This window comes from Eucalyptus grandis, chromosome 7 (assembly GCF_016545825.1).
Source record: "Eucalyptus grandis isolate ANBG69807.140 chromosome 7, ASM1654582v1, whole genome shotgun sequence".
NCBI lineage: Eukaryota > Viridiplantae > Streptophyta > Magnoliopsida > Myrtales > Myrtaceae > Eucalyptus > Eucalyptus grandis.
The window spans coordinates 47,230,543-47,252,941 of NC_052618.1; the positions used below are offsets into that span (position 1 = coordinate 47,230,543).

Here is a 22,399-nt window from a genome sequence, read left to right on the forward strand (position 1 = left end):
CGATGTTCAACGTTCCTAATTTTACCCAGAACGTACCCATCGAAACGGGTTCCATATTCTAGGACCGGTGTACTATAGCATCACTGCAGTGTACTGTAGCAGTACTAGAGCAAAAGTGAAAATTGTGTAATAAGCTGAGCAAGAAAGTCAGGTAAAATTAACATGTCAGTATAAGAGTTAGCATGTACAAATTATTGGCTAACCCTGGAACTATGCTGACCCCTAATATATACCTTTTTTTTTTATATTGAACATTGAATTAAATACACATTTAAAAACCTACTTACAGTATGTCAATTAAGGTAATATGTCATTTTAGCATAAGAGTTACGTGCGCCCAACGTTACTCTAGTTTCGCAATTTATCGACGGGTGATCTTCGTCTATAAAAGGCGCGCGCGCACCGTCGTTCCAACAACAGAAGTGACACACGTTCCAGCTTAAGCTTTCACGTCATTTTCTCGCGACAAACCATGTCTTCTTCACTCATCTTCACCCTCTCTCCCCTCGCACTCTTGGCCGCGCTCTGGGCGATCTCCTCCTCCCTCTCTCGCAAGGTCCCGAAACTCCTGCCTCTCAAAGCCGCCGTGGCAGCTCGCCTGTCCGCCCTCCTCGGGCCGCTCAAATGGGCCTTGGACTACTCCCTCAGGTCCTCCGTCCTCGGCCACTCGCACGGTTACGGCGAGCCAGGAGCCTTCAGAATAATCCACGGGCTCGACACAGCCCAGTACGGTGGCGGACCGCCCGCGGAGTGCGCGGTGTGCCTGTGTGAGGTCAGGGCCGGGGAAGAGGTGAGGGAGCTGAAGTGCTGCGACCATGTCTTCCACAGGGCCTGCCTGGACCAGTGGCTCGGCTACAAGAACGTGACGTGCCCTCTGTGCCGAAGGTTCGTGGCTCGCCGGGCGAGCGTGAGCGTCATCGCTGAGGCAGGGGTGGAGATCATATCCCTCACGTTCTGCGACCTCGGCTCCGGTGGCGACCGTGAAACCTGGTGGCTACGCTGACTGCGGAGGTGATATGAAGTCACCCTAATGGTCGGTGTTCCTTTCCCTCGAATGTCGAATGCGGGCCGACCCCAGGCGTACAATCGATCATGGTCTCTGTGTACGATTGCGGTGACATGTATAATATTTTCATGGGACAGAGAGCGGGGTTATCGTGAACCTCGACTCGCGTTAAATAAAATGATGTAGTAGTAGACTGAGTAGTAAATGCTTTTTCTCTTTAGCTATGGCTTTGTTCGCTTAAAGGAGTAAAAAGCTCCTCATCTTTTCAATGCGTCTTTTATCAGTCGAAGATGACCTTCTGAATATATCATCAATCCATGTGGAATTTTAAACAGAGATTACCATGATCCAAAGATTAATCTGGGGCATTTCTTGCATTGCGGCTTTCGCTTATGAAAATCTACTTTCAATAAGTTGGTTACGAACGAAAGAACGAAGCATCTGACCTACGATCTTTAGTCACTTACTCAAGCCTTGCTGGTCTCAAGTATGAAAAAGGAAAAAATGGCTTAATCAACCTCGAAAAGTTTTGAATTGATTTTTGAGATAGAGTGCAACGATATATCAATCTGAGTGTATCTTCTATTTCTATAAGAAATGTGTTACAAAATATGATAGTAATGTATAATCATATTTATATGACTGGCTCTAAGTATGTATGGTTTTTTCTATCGATTAACTAATTAATTAGGCATTGAGCTTGTTAGAAAATCCAATCTAAACGTTTAAATGACTAGTTAAACGTTTATATGTAGATTATCTTAAATGTTTATATGACTAGCTTTTAAGTATGTATGGTCTTTTCTGTTGATTAACTAATTAATTAGGCATTGAGCTTGTTGGAAAGTCCAACCTAAACGTCTAAACTAATTGGTGAAGAAAGATATATATATAAAGAATATATAAGCCTCATTGTCAAAGGATGTAGGATATTTCAAAGAGCTGAACATTAGATTTGGTTTTGTATTGGATTGAGCTTGATCAAATCCACCGATTCGGTCCCAAACGGGAAAAGTGCAAAAAAAGTCCGAAATCTTTTATCTTTGTGCCGATTTAGTTCTAAACTTTTTTTTGGTGCCGATTTAGTTCTAAACCTTTTTAGGTTGTGCTAATTCAATCATTTCCGGCCAATTTTGGCTGGATTTTGCTGATTGCACACCGGTCGGCTGACGTGACCTAATCGGCGCGACGTAAATAACTTTTAATAATATTTTAATATTTTAATACTTTTTCAATTTTCTTTTTTTCTTTTTCTTTTTTTCTTCTCCTTTTCTTCCTCTAGCTAGTTGCTAGATCCGGCAAGGGCGAGCCTCACCCGCCCGGCGCGCGGCCGCCCTCGAGGCCTGGGCAATGAGGGCGAGCCCCGCTAGCTCGCCGGATATGGCGGTGGGTCGGTGAAGCGGCGAGTAGCAGTGGACGGCAGCTTTGCAGCAGTGGTCTCGCATGGCCAGGGTTTCCTCGGCTTGGCCGGGAGAGGACTCTCTCTCTCTCTCTCTCTCTTTCTTTCTCGATCTCTATCTCTCTCTCTCTCTTTCTTTCTTTCTCGATCTCTATCTCTCTCTCTCTCTTAGGTCCCGCCCAGATTGAACGCCCTCAGATCTCGAACTGAATCCTTGAAGAACAATCCAGGATGTGCACATCAAACAAAGGAAGGTCGAGGACGGAGCTTGTGCGATGGACGACTGCGGGCTTCAGCCTAGTCTGACCAACGCAGGGCACAAAAAGGACCGAGGCCTACCGGAGCTTCAACACTTAAAACTAGGTGTGGCCGTAGGCCGATGGCCGCGGCTCAGGTGCGGTTGTCGGTAGTCTACCCCTCTGATTCTCTCCCCCTGCTTGAACCCTCTCACTTGCCAGATTTGGCGAGCTGGCGAGGCTCACCCTCGTCGACCATGGGCGAGGCTCAGCCCTCGCCGAGATCCGACAAGGGTGAGCCTCGCCGCTCAAGCCTCAAGGGCAGCCTCGCGCCAAGTGGGCATCCAGTCAGCAAAATCCGACCAAAATTGGCCGGAATGGACTAAATTGGCAAAACCTAAAAGGTTTAAGACTAAATCAGCACCAAATAAAGGTTTAGGACTAAATCGACACAAAGACAAAAGGTTTAGGAATTTTTTTGGCACTTTTCCCGATCCCAAACAATTACTTAATTTGACTGGATTTCGCTCATCCGCAATCAGCACCGATTCGCTTCGATCTTCCATTGGGTTTCAAAACCTAACTAAACTGGGGCTCTCTTTTTTTTTTTTTTTTTTGGGTACAAACTGGGGCTCTCTTGAGAAGCAATATTGTTGTGCTCTTTGTCAAATCCTCTGGGGACTAGACGCCGGAAAACATTTCCAAAAAATCTTTTGAAGCAAGGCGTTTTTCCATCCATCCATCCATCCAAGTTATTCATGGTACTTTTAACGCCGTGATCAATATGGGTGAACAGGGATGCCGAGTTCTTTTCATAAAAAAGCCCCTAAAATCGAGAAATCTTTCCACCAACTAAGGCCATTATCACCCGTAAGATTTCAACCCACCAATAAGCATGTACGATGTTGCTGTGTCCATTCAATCTAGTCGCGAAGGGCTTGTCGTTTCAATTTTGTCTATGTGCAAGCCTACTAAATTTTCATACTGCACCGAGAAAGAGTAGTGCCGTTAACTGTGAATGGCCTGATTCTTCCACGTCGAGATGAAATTCGTTGGACCTTTCTCCCCAATTATTTGAAATGCCACGATGTTGCTATATTGCCTTCCCTTTTCATGTCTATTTTCTTCGAACGGAATAAATTCTTGCGGCCCCACATATTTGCATGTTTAAAAAGTTTAGACAGTAGGGGCGGGTTTTCCCTAGGCCTTTGAGACGGAATCTTATCGTTCGTGCACTCCTTTCGAGGGTTTGGTTGGCGTGAATCTATATATAACTCATTCCAGAATAATCCTCGCGCGGGTCCTAGTTTATTTCGTCTCTGTCTCCACCAGTGATTCGCTGCTCTCTTCTCTTGCACGAACCACCTTGCCCTAGATAGTTTCTGTAGGGAGTGTCTATCGTAATGTATTATCCTTCTCTTACGCCCAAACTAACCCCATTAAACATAGGTGAAACCCGTTAATGAAAAGGTCCTAAAGGATCTGACACCTTCGAAGCCAAATTTAGGAAATACAGCATCAATCACGATTGCGCAGGACTCGGGGCCGGTCACATGTGCGCTTTGATTGAAAGCTGAATCTCACTGATCCAACTCAACCACCCCCCGTTCGCAGCCCCTTCAGCCGCAGGAGTCGACCCGATGGCATCAGAAGATATAAATGGCTCGATTGTTCAGGCATAGCAGTAGCCAAGAAGGAACAAGGTATAGAACAGTATGCCAAGCGTGCATGCAGTTAAACATTGAATATTTTTTCTGCTGTTTAAATGGCGGCTGCTTTTTTGTAGTCGCTTCCGGCGAAAACTCGACTGGCACTGCACGTTGAGTGGTGGGTGATCAATAAATAGCACTAACCAGGTCACGTAGCTTTCGAGGATGCAGGGTTGGGGACGAGTAGCCGGCGCTCATAGCTCGTGGGTCATATTTATAATAAATAAGGTTGACGCGGGTAGAGAAATTTATGTATATTTCGATACGTTAACGATGAAGAGTACATGAATCTATTCACAAACTTTATAAGATGACTATGTAAACTAACTGAATTTTACAATATCAATTACAGTCAATCAAAGAACGTAATGTGCAATCCATCGTATGATAGGCGAGGTTCTACTTTTGTGCTAGATCAAGCAACATAATATGTTTCTTATTATACCACAAGATAAGTGAGTTAAAAATGTGCAGGGAATCAATCAAATATGACCAAGGATATGCACAATTGGAGATATGAAGAACCTCCCATTTATATATGCACAATTACAAGAAATATGAGAAATATATTAAATATCTCTAGAAAATATCTTAAATATCTCATACATCCCCAAACTAAAAATATGTAAGTAAAATAAAATCATAATAATGCTTGGATCGGCAATTCGGTATTGGCTAAGCAACTCAATGAAATTTTAGGATCTGACTCATCTAAGATTTGAATATCACTAGAGCGATGCAACCTATACAAGATGATATTGTCAATGAAATTTCAAGATCTAGCTCGCCTAAGGGCAACGAATTTGATGGCAATATATGCTTTTCAAAATGTGCAGTGAAATAATCTCGAATAGCAACTGAAGTTGTGGACTTGGCGAAGCAATGAGAACAATGCAGCCTATGTTGCTGTCAATGAAATTTCAAGATTTGGTTTGGATGAACTAGGTGGCGATATATGTTTTCCAAAATGAGCAGCGGAAGAGTTGTGGAGTTGGCAAAGATGTAAGTAATAAATAAATAAATAAATAACCGAACAGTGCCCAGTGGGTAGTTTGGTGTTGGCTACATGACAAAAGGCTAGATGCAATCGTCAACAAAATTTTGGGATCTGGCTCGTCTAAGGGCGATAATCCAACGGCAATATCTATATTCCGAAACGAGCAGCAAAAAAGTCAACAGCGATGCAGCCTATGCAAAATGCTTCTGTCAACAAAATTTTATGATTTGGTCAGTTTGAGGGCGATGAATATAGTGGTGATATCTATTTTCTGAAATGAATAGTGGAAGAGTCTCAAACAATTGAAACTGTGAAGCAACCGTGAAGGAACGAAACACGGCTGGCAGAGCCATGTGACCCCCCGGATGCACCCACGGGTGTGTACTATGGAAAGAGAGAAACGTGAAACTATTGTACATTTCAATATATTAATAATAAAAGTATATGAGTCTATTTACCATCATCACAGGATGACTATTTAGAGAAACAAAATATTACAATATCAATTACAATCAATAAGGATCAATCAAGGAAGATAATGTGCAATCTTGAGAGATATACAGAATTCGAATCGAATGATGTATTATCTCTAACTATAATAATTGTTCATCTATTGCAAAATGCTTGGTTTGAATTATAAATACTCTATCCATTCGTGAGGCTAAGGCTTGAGATTAATGAGCTCATCGTCAAAACTATACTGCATGTGTAGGGATGGGCACGAGAAGGGGCGAGGCCAGGGATCAGAGATCATCCAAAGGCAGCTAGTCATCTTGAGCTGCCTAGTCCCGGAAGATAAATTAGCGAACTCGGGCAAAGGTCTTACGTGAGAAAGTTCAGCTTACCCATCTTGGGTCCGGTCCTAGTTGAGCTCGCCAATTCATTTGTAAATTTTATGATATGGGCGGGCTCAGGCAACAAGTGAGGCCTGATCTTAGCCCAATGGTCACCTCTATCGCGTATTGCAAACCTGTCCTTGCTGTGCGGAGGTACAAGTAGGGGGTGTCAAACCGAACCGAACCATTAGAAAAATCTTCCGAATCGAACCGAATACGAACCAAACCGAACCGAACTTTTCGGTTCAGTTCGGTTCGGTTTTTCAGTTTTCAACTTTTGGTTTTCGGACTCGAAGTGCGTCACCTGCTCTTCGATCGCCTCGATCTGCCGCAATGTACTCGTCGAAGCCCCCGCTCTTGGACTTCAGCTGCTCCACGACACGAACACTCTCAGCCCCGATGCTACGTCGCCGAACCCCACGTACTCCTCCGCCACTCGCTGGTTCATCTTCTCCACCAGCTCCAGCTGATAATTCGCGCCCTGGACCCCCCAATCGGCCGACGCAAGACACCATCATCCAATTCCATCATCCGTCAGATCAGATAACCCCACCGATCGATCGCGGAAATCTCGAGGGCGGATTCATTCGTCGCATGGAGCAGAAAACCTCGAGGAATTTGAAATGAGGACGAGGGAACGAGATCGGGGTACCTGGAGTTCGGATTTGACCATCGTGGAGAGGTTGAGGAAGAGATCGTTCAGCGATTCGGCGAGCGCGTCTCCCTCCATCGCTGTCCCGTCCGCCTTCTTCTTCTTTTAGCTTCCGATCGTCCAACCCGCCACTGGAGCTTCCGACAGAAACAGAAGAAAGTGTAGTAACGTTGCCATCGCTATTTCGGTTTGTCGCCGTTGCCGTCCTTGTCACCGTTGCCATCGCCGTCCCTACCACCATCGCCATCCCTGTCGCTGTTGCAGTCACAGTCGCCGTTGTCATCGCCGTCGCACCTTCAGGACGAGAGGAGACGGGAGAGAAATAGGGTTGGCCCTTTGCCGGTTTGGTTAATGGTTCTATTTTTCGGTTTATTGGTTCGGATTGGTTCGGATCGGTTCGATTAACCGCTAAAAACCGAACGGAGCCGAAAAATTTCGGTTTTTAATGAAAACCGAACCGAATGAAAATCAAACCGAAAAAACTGAATTTTTCGGGTTTGGGTTGATTTTCGATTCGGTTACTGACACCCCTAGGTACAAGTGCTGATACAACTGAAATATTCCACCAAACTAGTCGCGCCCCTTCCCTTGTATTAGTCGGGTCGCATAAGTGCAAGCGTAACCATGTTAGATAGACAACCATGAAATTTACCAGATAAGTAACAAGAGCCATAAGCATATTGATAAACACAGGAGAGCTCATCGGCATTCGCACTCATACCATACATTCTATATTCAACCAATCATATTCATAAAAGCTTAAGCTTTTGAGAAAATAAGTCCAATCAATGTGTCGGTATTGTACCGTTGCGAGTGGATTGGGGTACAACAAAAGATGTGCGGCGGTTATCTTTAGGTGTTTCTGATTCACATAACAAGGACTATCGTGGAAGTGTAATGGCAACGTCGTTATGTAGCGGCCAGGGGAAAGAACGCATGCAAAACATCTCTGCAACGTTATGAACGGTCTTATTTTGTATCATTCGTAAAAGATATTCCTTGTCTTTATTTTCGTAGTCACTTTTTTCGGCCAAGAAGATGGATGGAAGTTCACAATATCCAGCAACACAGAATCAGAAGACTGATCTCATTGAATCCTACCCTTCAAATACGCCCCATTTCCTCGTAAACTCTAGTACGACGATAGAAGCAGCAAGGAGATACGGCGGATCCGTCCCTACCCAGCGGCAATCCTCAAAATAAAAGGGGGAAATCCGAGGTCCGGAAAATCGGTCCGACTTGGACCACACGATGTAGGGTCGGGCCACGTCGTGTCCACGTGACATTTTAGTCGAAGCTACACGCATACATCTGGAAAGAAAGCTAAGAAAAATATGGGTCCTCGCATGGGCCAGAGTACTAGGGGTGTCCATGGTTCGGTTCGGTTCGGTTTTTTGAAAAACCGAACCGAACCGAACCAACCGTTATAAAATTTTCCGAACCGAACCGAACCGAATACGAACCGAATCGGTTCGGTTCGGTTTTTAATTTTTGCATTTTTTTTATTTCCTTTTTCCCTCTGCGTCATCTTCTGGGACGCTCGCATCATCAAAAACCCCAAAAGATCAACGGCGAGAGAAAAAAAACCCTCACCGGACCCTTCTTGACCACCACCAGAATCTCCTCGGATTCGCTGCCCGCGCCGTCCTCCCCGTCCTCGTCCCTGTCGTCGCCGCCCATCGCCACGTCGTCGCAGATGGAGGAGACGGCGTTCAGCAAGTCGGGGGGCAAGGGGAGGTTGCGGGAGATGAGGCTGAACCAGCAACTTCATCTTCCTCCTTTCTCTCTCCTCTGTCTTCTGCGGATAAGACCCACTCTCTTTTATTCAAAATGCTCTCTTGCAATTCGCCTCCATCTCTGCATCCATCTTCGCCTGCTTCTTCTTCGACCTCCAGCATTGCTGCCTCCTACCCAACTCCTCTCCCGCCCTCCAAGTTGACGCTCGGGTCGGTGAACCATCACCGTCCCGGTCGCATTGTCCTTTGCGGCGGTGGCGGTGTCTTGCTATTCTTTGGAGCGGGCGGGGCTCTCGAGCTGGGCCACCATGGATTGGAGGGAGGCACGCAAAATCGAGCCAAAGGAGACGAGAGTCGGGGGAGAATAAAACCGAATTTTTAATGGTTTATTGGTTTGTGGTTCGGTTCGGTTAACCGATAAAAACCGAACCAATAAAAAAATATCGGTTTTTAATGTGAACCGAACCGAAAAAACCGAATTTTTCGGTTCGGTTCGGTTCGGTTTTCGGTTTGGTTCGGTTTTCGGTTCGGTTTTTGACACTCCTAGTTTTAGCAACTCTGCTTATCTCTCCCCAATCTCATACATACATGCGGTGAGTTAATCACGGGGGGCCACCCATATCTGCATCGTGCAGATTACATGGGACAAGCGCAGCGGTCGGAAATTGATGTAAATCCGTCTTATGTACTAGAAAATAACAAAAACGCGCCTGCCTCGGGAGGTCGATCCACAGCCCATTTATGAAGTACTCTGTAGGAGTGTCAAAAACCGAACCGAACCGAACCGAAAAATTCGGTTTTTTCGGTTCGGTTCGGTTTTTAGTTCGGTTCACATTAAAAATCGATATTTTTTTATTGGTTCGGTTTTTATCAGTTAACCAAACCGAACCGAACCACAAACCGATAAACCATTAAAAATTCGGTTTTATTCTCCCCCGACTCTCGTCTCCTTTGGCTCGATTTCACGTGCCTCCCTCCAATCCATGGTGGCCCGGCTCGAGAGCTGACCCCCCCCCCCCGGTAGTAGCAGCGAGTCACCGCTGCAGCGACAGTGCAACCGGGACGGTGATGGTTCGCCGACCCGAGCGTCAACTTGGAGGGCGGGAGAGGAGTTGGGTAGGAGGCAGCAATGCTGGAGGTCGAAGAAGAAGTAGGCGAAGATGGATGCAAAGATGGAGGCGAATTGCAAGAGAGCATTTTGAATAAAGAGAGTGGGTCTTATCCGAGAAGATAGAGGAGAGAGAAAGGAGGAAGATGAAGTCGCTGGTTCAGCCTCATCTCCCGCAACCTCCCCCTGCCCCCCGACCTGCTGAACGCCGTCTCCTCCATCTGTGACGACGTGGCGACGGGCGGCGATGACAGGGACGAGGACGGGGAGGACAGCGCGGGCAGCGGATCCGAGGAGATTCCGGTGGTGGTCGAGAAGGGTCCGGTGAGGGTTTTTTTTTTTTCTCTCAGTCATTGATCTTTTGGGGGTTTTTGATGATGCGAGTGTCCAGGAAGATGATGCAGAGAGGAAAGAGGAAATTAAAAAAATGCAAAAAACTAAAAACCGAAAACCGAAAAACTGAACCAAAATTTCAGTTCGGTTCGTATTCGGTTCGGTTCGGAAAATTTTATAACGGTTCGGTTCGGTTCGGTTTTTCAAAAAAACCTAACCGAACCGAACCGTTGACACCCCTAGCTAAAACAATGGGCCTAAAACACTAGTGGGCGTCAGCCTTGGCCTAGAGGTTTGGAGCCTGATTATATTGTCGCTCAGGTTTAGAAACGAAGTGCTCTTACCCTTTTTATAACAATTTACACTTGCAAAAAAGATGACAATTTACAATTTAACGAGTCTTGATTCAGTCTTTGTAATAAATAGAAGGAGCATAGAGGTGAGAATAGTGTCTAACTAGAACCTGAAACTTGAAAACCAAATTAGTGGCCCAAAATTTGAAAATCGGATTGATAGGAACCTATCCTGTTCCAGGTTAGATTCTAAATTCCAAAAATTCAAGTGCTTATTTCGATAGATAGATTTCAAGTATTAGGTTGATGGAACCTAGAATCTAGAACTTGGAACTTGTAACCTCAATTTTGGATCAGGTTTTTGTATTTATTTTTTTTACTTATGTCTTCGCATGATCCAGCGGTACTCTGTGGCAATGAATGATGACTATATATTTATGAACCATTGGTATGAGCTTTCATTTTATAACTTAGACTTTTACTTTGTTAATATTTCATAATACTTCTGCGTCTAAATATAAGCTATGGTCAATGAATTATAACAGTAAATGATAATCATTAAAGATAATGATTCACTGCAATCGTTTAATTAATTATATAAGTGAAATCTTGATAAACCATAAAACTTGTGATAGGATAAGTCTTAGGTTCCAAGGTATGCAAGGTAAATTTTAAGTTCCAAATTGAAACCTATTCATACAGATAGGTTCCAGGAGGAACATGTACATAATCTAGAATCACTTACCCCTAGATCAATATTTCTCACCAAGGTCTATTATGTACTGTGTGCTCGTTTGAGTTTTCTAACCTGAGATTGAAGTAGAGACACTCAGAGCGCTCGAGGCATGTGGTGTGAGAAGGCGTCTCTCGTCACGGTGGTGCGGGGGTAAACTATGCATCCTCACCTCCGCCACCTGGTCGCCCCCCATCGACACTGATGCTAAAGTGAGCAATGCAGAAGGCAGAGAAGATGCACACACGAATCAATCTGTCAACTTCTGAAAAATCATTCGTTTCCTTCCTCCGTTTCCTCGCTGCTTTGGACCTTGAGAGAGCCGGACCGACTATAGAGATCAACCGTGCTGTGCCGTAGCAGGACACTCTAAAGACAGTAATTTCGGCACGAGAATAAGAACACACGAAGACAAAGCAAATGAAGCAGCAGATTTTTATTTCCTCCATGACTGTCTGTTTAAGCACACTCTCTTTATTCAGCTACAGCGCGATCAAGAAGCAATTCCCATGCGTTTGAATAAAGGAGAGAGAAAACAGAGTTCCCAAGACCGTTATTGTTTCCCCTGCTTTGTTCCTTATTATTTTGTCTTTCGATGATGATCCCACACCGTCGCTTAAAAACGAAACGACTATGAGATACAAAGAGCTGGACAGTGGCAAAATATTGGAAATAGCAGTGAAGCAATCAACTCTAATAACCCAAAAAGGACCATATCGATCCGATCTGATCCGGTCTTCGCTCGACATGGTGGCTGAGAACTTATAGAATCAAGAATACAGAAGATGAAGATGAAGAATGACAGTAGATGATCTGTGAAGAAGTTTTCGATTCTGTATTTCCATTCAATTGAACAAAAGAAGATGTTCTCCATAATCCTCAACCGATTACAATACCTCTCTGTATATATGCGGAAAACAGAGGACTAACAACTAGAAAAACAAACTAACTAACTTTCGCTAACAAACTTTACAGCTAAGCAAAACAGAACAGCAATCTTGAGACTTTGGTAATCCGCAGCAATCTTGAGACTCAGCAATCTTGAGACTTTGGTAATCCGTGTCTTTGACATCTGTATGATCTCCACCGTTGATGAAACTCATTATCCATGAGTTATCAATTTCTTCAACTCTTTTTGCTTCATGACTGCCTTCCGGTGATCCACATCTATAATTGTCGAGGACTTCACCTCCGTGATTGACTTCTCAATATTGCGAGACTTGGCTTCGATCTTGATTCTCTAACATTCCCCCTCAAATTGGGAAGAGTAAAAGATTCGATTCCCAATTTGGTTCGGAGAGTAAGATGAGATAAGCGGGATAGAGACTTGGTAAATATATCAGCTAATTGTAGATGGTAGAAATATACTGAATACGAATAGATCCGAAGAGACTTTCTCACGGACAAAGTGAAAGTCAACTTCAATGTGCTTGGTTCGAGCATGTAATATTGGATTGGCGGTGAGAGAAATTGCTGATTTGTTGTCACAATATATAGTAGTAGGTGGCTGAAGAGAAATCCCTATATCTCGTAGCACAAATGTGATCCAGGTGAGTTCAGCCGTGGTCGAAGCAAGTGCACGATACTCTGCTTCAGTTGAAGATCTAGAAACAGTAGGTTGCTTCTTGGCCGACCAGGATAGTAGATTGGATCCAAGAAACGTGCAAAAACCTGTTGTGGAACGTCGTGTTGTTGGACAACCAGCCCAATCCGCATCAGAGAAACCATAGAGATGTACTGAACTTTGAGAATGGAGATAGATTCCAAGATGTATAGTACCTTTGACATATCTAAGTACTCTTTTTAAGCGATGGAAATCTCAACGGTAGGCTGTTGCATCTTTTGACAGAGAAGATTAGTAGCAAATGCCGGATCTGGTCGAGTAATGGTTAAGTATTGAAGAGCACCAACCAAGCTTCGTATTCCATAGGATCGTAAGTAGATTTGCGGTGTCGGCCATGGAGATTGATCGAAGAGGCGAGGTGTTGAGACTGGTTTACAGTCGGCCATATAAGCTCGTTTCAACAAGTCAATAGCATATTTAGTTTGACACAGAAAGAGAGTCTGTGAAGTTCGTTTGGCCTCAATACCCAAAAAATAGTGAAGATACCCAAGATCTTTCATATGAAACGAAGACTAAGTTTCTGAATAAGATCGGTTAAGAGATGTGGTGAACTCCGGTCAAGATGATATCATCAACATATAGGAGCAAGAGAAGCGTATGTGAATTTGTATGTAGAACAAATAACGATGGATCGGCTGTGCTGCAGAAGAAACCATTTTCGATTAAAAACCTGGCTCTGATACCATGAGAACTTATAGAATCAAGAATACAGAAGATGAAGATGAAGAATGACAGTAGATGATCTGTGAAGAAGTTTTCGATTCTGTATTTCCATTCAATTGAACAAAAGAAGATGTTCTCCATAATCATCAACCGATTACAATACCTCTCGTATATATGCGGAAAACAGAGGACTAACAACTAGAAAAACAAACTAACTAACTTTCGCTAACAAACTTTACAGCTAAGCAAAACAGAACAGCAATCTTGAGACTTTGGTAATCCGCAGCAATCTTGAGACTCAGCAATCTTGAGACTTTGGTAATCCGTGTCTTTGACATCTGTATGATCTCCACCGTTGATGAAACTCATTATCCATGAGTTATCAATTTCTTCAACTCTTTTTGCTTCTTGACCGCCTTGGTGATCCACATCTATAATTGTCGAGGACTTCACCTCCGTGATTGACTTCTCAATATTGCGAGACTTGGCTTCGATCTTGATTCTCTAACATTCCCCCTCAAATTGGGAAGAGTAAAAGATTCGATTCCCAATTTGGTTCGGAGAGTAAGATGAGATAAGCGGGATAGAGACTTGGTAAATATATCAGCTAATTGTAGATGAGTAGAAATATGCGAATACGAATAGATCCGAAGAGACTTTCTCACGGACAAAGTGAAAGTCAACTTCAATGTGCTTGGTTCGAGCATGTAATATTAGATTGGCGGTGAGAGAAATTGCTGATTTGTTGTCACAATATATAGTAGTAGGTGGCTGAAGAGAAATCCCTATATCTCGTAGCACAAATGTGATCCAGGTGAGTTCAGCCGTGGTCGAAGCAAGTGCACGATACTCTGCTTCAGTTGAAGATCTAGAAACAGTAGGTTGCTTCTTGGCCGACGAGGATAGTAGATTGGATCCAAGAAACGTGCAAAAACCTGTTGTGGAACGTCGTGTTGTTGGACAACCAGCCCAATCCGCATCGAGAAACCATAGAGATGTACTTTTGAACTTTGAGAATGGAGATAGATTCCAAGATGTATAGTACCTTTGACATATCTAAGTACTCTTTTTAGCGATGGAAATCTCCAACGGAGGCTGTTGCATCTTTTGTGAGAGAAGATTAGTAGCAAATGCCGGATCTGGTCGAGTAATGGTTAAGTATTGAAGAGCACCAACCAAGCACGTATTCCATAGGATCGTAAGTAGATTTGCGGTGTCGGCCATGGAGATTGATCGAAGAGGCGGAGGTGTTGAGGCGGTTTACGATCGGCCATATAAGCTCGTTTCAACAAGTCAATAGCATATTTAGTTTGACACGAAAGAGAGTCGTGAAGTTCGTTTGGCCTCAATACCCAAAAAAATAGTGAAGATACCCAAGATCTTTCATATGAAAGCGAAGACTAAGTTTCGAATAAGATCGGTTAAGAGATGTGGTGAACTCCAGTCAAGATGATATCATCAACATATAGGAGCAAGAGAAGCGTATGTGAATTTGTATGTAGAACAAATAACGATGGATCGGCTGTCTGCGTAAGAAACCATTTTCGATTAAAAACTTGCTGAATTTATCAAACCAAGCTCTTGGTGCTTGTCGAAGACCATATAGAGACTTGTGGAGTAAACGGACATGGTTTGGCGATGAGGACCGATAAAGCCGGGTGGCTGTTCCATGTACACTTTGTCTCGTTCAAATCTCCATGAAGAAAAGCATTCTTAACATCAAGCTGGTGTATTGGCCGGTGTCTTATCATAGCAAGAGATAACACTATTCGAATTGTTGTGTGTTTCAAGCGGATGAAAGTCTCGGTGAAGTCTAGTCCTTCTTCTTGGTGAAAGCCTTTGGCGACTAGACGAGCTTTGAGTCCGTCAAGACTGCCATTTGGTGTGAGTTTGGTCTTATAGACCCATCGCAGACCTATTACATGCATCCGGTTAGTTCTAGGAATCAATGTCCATGTTTGATTTTCAGCAAGTGCATCCATCTCTTCTTTCATAGCCCTATACCGGCTTGATTAGCTAAAGCTGACTTGATAGACTTTGGTTCCATAGGAACTGGATAATCAGCTAAATAAGCATACTTTGGATTTGGTTTTGAATTCCAGACTTTAGTCGAGTTTGCATATGATGAGTATTACTTGTACCTTGAGAGGATGACAGAATGGAATTGGAGTTGGAGTGCCTTTCATTAGAACTTCCTTCAGCTCGTAGATCATTGTGTGAGGATAAGGAACTGGTAGTATTTTGTTCTTGAGAAATAGAACAATGTTGAGGCACAGCATCTATAAATTGTCCTTCTGTCATTGTCTCATCTTGCATATTCCTTGAGGAAATGATGCGAGATTGCTTTGTCGTGACAAGGATGATAGGTACAGCAATCATGGAAATCAGGATGGATCTGGTGTGTGGCTGACTGATGAGTGGATCTAGTAGCTGGTGACTCGGTGCTTGATGACTCAAGGAAATGTAGGCCTTCACTCCATAGTTTGTATAAGTTTGTATAATGTCCATATTCATTGATCAGCTTCTTTGTAAAAGGATAGGAATACTCATCAAAGACAACGTGCCTCCGATGTATACACGATTATTAGTTGGGACCAAACATCGATACCCTTTGTGCTGAGTGCTATAACCCAAGAAGATACGGGGAAGAGATCGAGGATCAAGTTTATGACTTGCATATGGTCTTAAGCAAGGATAGCATGCACAGCCAAATACTCTTAAATGATCATACCTTGGCTGTCTATGATGAAGTTTGCTATAGGGTGTGTTCATCTGCAACTTTGGTGTGGGAAGAATGTTGATGATGTAATTTGCCGTCACAAATGCATCCACCCAAAATCTCAGTGGAACTTTTGAGTGATAGAGCATAGCTAATCCAAGTTCAATGATGTGTCGATGCTTTCTTTCGGAGACTCCATTACGTGCGGAGTGTGAGGACATGATATGAACTGTCTTATTCCATGATGACTCAGAAATTTTTGAAATCTAAAGCTTACGAACTCTCCACCTCCATCACTCGGAAGATTTTAATCGATGATTATCTTTTGTCGTTCAACTAGCTTCTGAAATTGAACAAATATATCATAAAACTCAGATTTCAACTTCATGGGATATAGCCGGCAATATCGAGAAAAATTGTCAACAAAAATCACATAATATCTAAACTTTTGAAAGGAACAGTGGTGATGGTCCCCATATGTCACAATGAATTCTTTCTAATGGGGAACTTGATACGTAATCCGAAAAAGGAAATGATAGAGCTGAACTTTTGGCTATTTGACAAATGGGCTTGCAAACAACTTGAGATGAAGAAGCAAATTGTATAAGCTTCTGTTTTTGTAGATGCTTAACTACTTGAGCATTTGTATGAGCCAAACGCTGATGCCATATGTCTTCACCGACTGTCTTTTGTCGCGAGTAAAGAAGGCTTCGTGGTTTGTGGATTAGCTTGATAAAGACCCTAATTTTCCTTCCGAGCTTCACGGTTGTGTTGGTATTGTTGTCCTTTACATAAACACCAGTTTTGTCAAAAATAAAAGAACAAGGGAAGTCATCTGTGAGTTTAGATACTGAAAGGAGGTTCTTCTTTATCTCGGGACAATTAGAACATCGTTAAGAGGTAATGTATTGTTCTTTGTTTTGAGCAGTGTTGCCAATGTGAGTTACGGGTAAACATGATCCATTGCCTATCATAACAGTATCATGTCCTTGATATTTAGAAAAAGTATGGAGCATACCAGGATCAGCACTAATGTGAGCTGTAGCTCCAGAGTCAGGATACCACTCACTGCCTGTTGAGTCTTCAATATGCATTGCTGTCAAGGCTGCTGGAATATCTTCTGTTTGATAAGAATTGTCAAACCGATACCAGCAGCGAAGAGCATCATGTCCAGACTTTTTACATATTTGACACTCTAGTCGAATGCTACTTGTTTCTTTTTCATTCTGCAAATTTTTACTTGAGTTTGCGAAGGATAAGTCTTGACATTTTGGTACCTCGTGAGTAAGTAGTATAGGGCCTAAACCCTTGGTTTGTTGTAGGGATAACATTTTCTGTCTAGGGTGTTGATTTCCTTGCCCTGGACTGAAGATATCTGTTCTGTAATTCTGATATCTCTCAAAACCACGACCCCTATTGTTACCAGTTCTGCCACGACCATAGCTTCGACCACCTCTGTATCCTCCTCTTTCAGATATAAATCCAGAAGCTTGAGAAAAGTAGTTTTCATTTGTGGCATCTTTAGCGAACCGAAACTGTCTTTGTCCAAAATACGCCAAATTCGGGTTGAACGACTCCTAGAAAAGTTTTGAGTCTCAATTCAAACCTTTCTAATTGAGCAATAACCTCATCATACTCTGGCTGAGGCTTTAAACAATATATGGTTGTCCGAAAGTTCTCATACTCTGGACCTAAACCTTCCAATACACCAAACATCTTGGTTATATCATCCCATGAGGTTTGCCTATTGCATTCAACTGATCACATATGGATTTATATTCCCTGAGATAATCAGCAAGGGTTTGTTCATGCTTATGACATGTTTGCAGTTTCCCCCTTAATTCAAACTCTCTAGCAATTGATTTCCGTGTAAACCTTTTCGAAGAGTTTGCCATACTTAGCTGATGTTTCTAATCCAATGATTAGGCTCAAAATATTTTCGTAACAGCTCCAGAGATCCATGATGAAATCAACGATCTGTTCTAATCCGTCGGTATACTCGGGATTAATAAGATCAGTTTCACAACCTTCATCCTCTGTTTGCAGCATTCGAGAGGGTGAAGGAATATCTCCATTAACAAAACCAAATAAATCTTGGCTTTTCAAAAACCTTTGGATCTCCTCGACACCGTCTTGTCCTTCACTCTTTACACAGCACAGCCTCGTCCCTCTTCTTCACAGCCATCATCCAATTTGGGTGCTGATGATGCCAAAAATACCACCTCCACCCCATGAGCTCCTCCTGCCCCGCTTCACCTTCACCTCCTTCTCGTTCACCGTGACCCAACATGACCTGCTCCTGAAATTGGCCCCCTGCGCGGTACCGGTGCCACCACCCTCGCTGGCCCCTCCTCTTATGCTTCCCAATGCTGATCTTGAATTCCAAAGGGCACCCATCTTTGCATCCTACCTCAACTCAGTCGACAAGAACTTCAAGTCGATGAATCCCATGTCGCCGCAGCCAGTGAAATCGTTTTCCTTGAGAGAGAAAATCCTCCTGGTGGCAGGTTTATTGCCAATGGGGTATAAGCTAGAAGTGATATGATGCTCGAGGAGCAGCCCGTTCTCCTTCCTCTCACTGCCATCAAAGCCGCTCTTCCAAGGCTCAGCCTCGTTGAATCCGCTCCTCCTAGGCTCTGCCTCACTGAAGTAGCTCCTCCTGATCGTGTCCGATTCGCCGAACCCGCTTCACTTGAACTCCGCCTCGCTGAAGCAACTCTTCCTCTCGGGAACAAGAAGGAGACAACCATTGACGCTAGAGGTCTTGGCCCTTGAAAATGTCCAATGATCGCTCCCATCCTCTGAGCCGTAATAGTTCTTGCCTCCCTTGACGCTGCTAAGAGATCTTAATCTGGACACGCCCGATGGTGATCTGCGACCCACATCTCGCTCTTCGCATCGAACCCATTATCAACACTCTTCTTGCGATCCTTCTTCTGTAAGAGTTTCCCTAACGTGGACTACATTAATTGATATTGTAATTTATTATTTTACGGTTACTATTTTTACGGGGTTGGTCTAAGGTGAGATAGAATGTTTCTTAAGTAGTCTAATATGGGACTGGTTAGTGTGAACCGAGTTGAGCTTAGCCCGTAATGAGATGGCGTGGTTGGAAATTTTATATATAGTGTTCAAGTCTCTCCTTTAACCCTAATTCTCACAAATATCCTTACATAAGGAGCGTTTACCTAGCGTTAAAGGGTGAGGGGACCGTCTCATTAAGCCAGTGATACGGAGGGCAATAGAGGAGAAGGACTTGCGCGTGAATTATCGCTTTTCGCTTCCACATCAAGAACGATGGATTCCAAATCAAGTATATTAATATTTCTACTCAATCATCTGTGTTCTTATTCTGGTTATAGAAATCTTGGGATTGCACATTTTGTATCCAACATGTGCTATCAGAGCAACCATAACCTAGAATTTAAAGGTATAGAATTTTGCCCTAATTTTGAGATTTTCATATTTTTTTGTTCAATAAAAATCAAATTAAATTGTAAATTCGGATTGTACTCGGTGAGATGAGCAAATATGTGGGCACCATGTCGCTAGGGGAGGCCCCATGCGCACCCACGCGCTGCCACACACCGCCAGGGCGTCGAACACACACCCCACGCGGTGGCGCCACACATGCATCACACGCACGAGGGCTGATGTCAGAGACCTGGGCCCGACCCAACTCATTGATCCAACCCGTTGACTGACCTGACCCGGTCAATTGGTCAGACCGGACGGCTGGACCGGACTATCGAGCCGGGAACTAGTCAAACCGGTTTTGACTGGCCTTTTAATCTTGCGCATGAGCTCCACGCACCGTGCACTCAAGCGGCGCGTGCGGGCACATGAGAGCTCTAATGTGCGTGTGGTTCATGGTTGTAGGTTTGTATGAGCATTCTCTATCTTATGGTGTATTTATTTTACATGTTGAATGATAATATACATATAAAACCCTAAATACGTGTATTTTTAGTGTATTTTTGTGTATTTTTCTTGTATTTTATGTGATTTTGGAAATACAAGTATTGTGTTAAAGGTATGTTATCACATAAATATTATAAAAGTGTGATTCATTATTAATATATAATAAAGTTTAATTTTATTAAAGAATAAAGTAGTGTAATTTGCATGATATGTGATTTTAGTGATTTATCACCCTTATCACTAAAGTTAAAATCACATGTATATAATGTATATAAGAAGTAACATTTATATTCTTAGTATGAGAGGGTTTCAAGGATTCAATTAAGTTGTGACCACAAAAGTGGCACGCTTGATTGGGTTTGAGAAATATCAGTCTCATATAATGATTGGGATCTCTCTTGGTCTAATGCGTAGTCATATTCCCAAAGGAGGTGATTGTGTATTAGTTCATGGAGGGATACATGATGGTGTGGAAGAGGAGTGACTGATCTTAATGGTTCATATGCCTAAAGGTAATGAATTCACGAAGATATTCTTATAACCGCTATCATGTGGGAAGTGTACAATTGCATATAATGTATTTTGCCTGAAGGTGATTATATGATTTTGCATGTAATTTTTTGGATGTGTACTTGTACGTCAAGTTACACGGTACTCACATGATGCTAATTATATACATTACTTTTTTTCAGTCACATTTTCTGTAATTAATAACTCCATTATTATTGAGATTTTTATTGGTTCAAATTTTAAGTAGTTGACATATGATTTGCTGCTTGAGAAAAGAGTAATAAAATTTGCTTACTGTCCATGAAGCGTTCTATTCAGGAACACTTAAAAAGTGGTTTACCAACTAACTACACTGCTGAAAAATGATAGAAGCCTTAGTGGCTTGAATTTATATCTTGTCTAATACCGAAATTATGACACATCTGCAAGGACTTTTTAACATAATTATATATACATCTTGTATATGGTTGAAAATGTTGTTTCTAAAAGTTTTTTGTCTAAGAAATAATCTCACACATGTCCAAATGAAGAGTAAAAAAGTTGACAATGTTGATATTCTATCTTCTCTTAACAGTTATCTAAAGATTTCTATAAATTATTGTGGAAGTAAAATGGTCGAGATAAATAATAAAACAGCAGTCTTTAGTTCTGACATGTTAGAGGTCATTTAAGTTAATCTTAGCGAATCCTATGCAGAAATTTTATTTCAACAAAGTCATTAATGACTATTATTTTGTACTTAATTAAAGAATAAAATAGTTAGAATTAGTCTTAAAGGTTGTCAAGCCTAATAATGGCGGTGAGTATTTTAACAAGTATGGTAATGCTGGACAACTTAAAGGGTCGTTTGCTAAATACTTAGAGGATTTTGGGATAATAGGTCAATTTACTATGCTTGGAAGTCCTGAACAAAATGGTATGGCCAAAAGGCGCAATCGCACTTTTATGGACATGATGAGAAGTGTGATTAGTACGACCAATTTACCTGATTTTCTGTGGGGTGAAACTTTAAAAACAACTCTTTATATTCTAAATTGTGTTCATACTAAAGCGGTTCCATTGACTCCTTTTGAGTTGTGGACTGGACGTAAACCTAGATTGAATCATCTTAAAGTTTGGAGATGTTTGGCAGAAGTGAAGTTATATAATCCAACATTGAGCAAGTTGGATTCTAAAACTACTCGGTATTACTTCGTATCCTACCCAGATCATTCAAAGAGGTATTGTTTTTATAACCCTAATGGAGGTATAAGAATTGTGGAATATCATATGGCAAAATTTTTGGAATTTGATGTAGCTGAAAAGGGTAGTTGCTCACAAATTATTGAAGATGATAGTATAGTAGGAATTACTGAATCCTTATCTCATCCTGTGCAGACAATTATGGAGCCTCATATGCCACAAACTAAGCCTGTTGTGGCCTAGGATCCTATTGTTGAGGCAGTTCCTAATGAAATCACTCAAGGCCCTCAGATTCAGAATGAGGTTGAAGTAGCTCCACTCAGAAGGTTGATGAAGAAAAGATGTTCAGCTATACCACCAAACTATATTGTCTACCTAGGAGAGCATGATTATGATATTTGCTACGTTGTTGATCATGTGACTTATACAAATGCTATTTCATGTCCTCAATCAAATTTATGGCTAGATGCGATGAAAGATGAGATGCAGTCTATGAAACACAATGGTATTTGGGAGCTTGTTGAATTGCCTAAAGGTTGTAAACCTATTTGGTGCAAATGGGTAAACAAGACTAAGAGGGATTCCAAAGGGAATATTGAAAAGTTTAAAGCCATAATGGTAGCTAAAGGTTTGACTCAAAAAGAAAAAATAAATTATGAAGCAACATTTTTTCCAAGTTCTTCTAAATATTCTTTTAGAATGATTTTGGCATTAGTAGCTCATTTTGATATGGAGTTACATC

General features: G+C 42.4%; 1 protein-coding gene and 1 pseudogene across 1 annotated transcript; one reads left to right on the forward strand and one right to left on the reverse strand.

Annotated features, from left to right (window-relative positions):
* Positions 1 to 472: 472 nt before the first annotated feature.
* Positions 473 to 1,003, forward strand: LOC104455724 (RING-H2 finger protein ATL46). The gene has a single exon (XM_010070467.2). It carries the CDS (start codon positions 473 to 475, stop codon positions 1,001 to 1,003), a length of 531 nt encoding a protein of 176 aa, XP_010068769.2.
* Positions 1,004 to 6,008: 5,005 nt separating this feature from the next.
* On the reverse strand, positions 6,009 to 6,989 carry LOC104455725 (annotated as a pseudogene).
* Between the last annotated feature and the right edge of the window lie 15,410 nt (positions 6,990 to 22,399).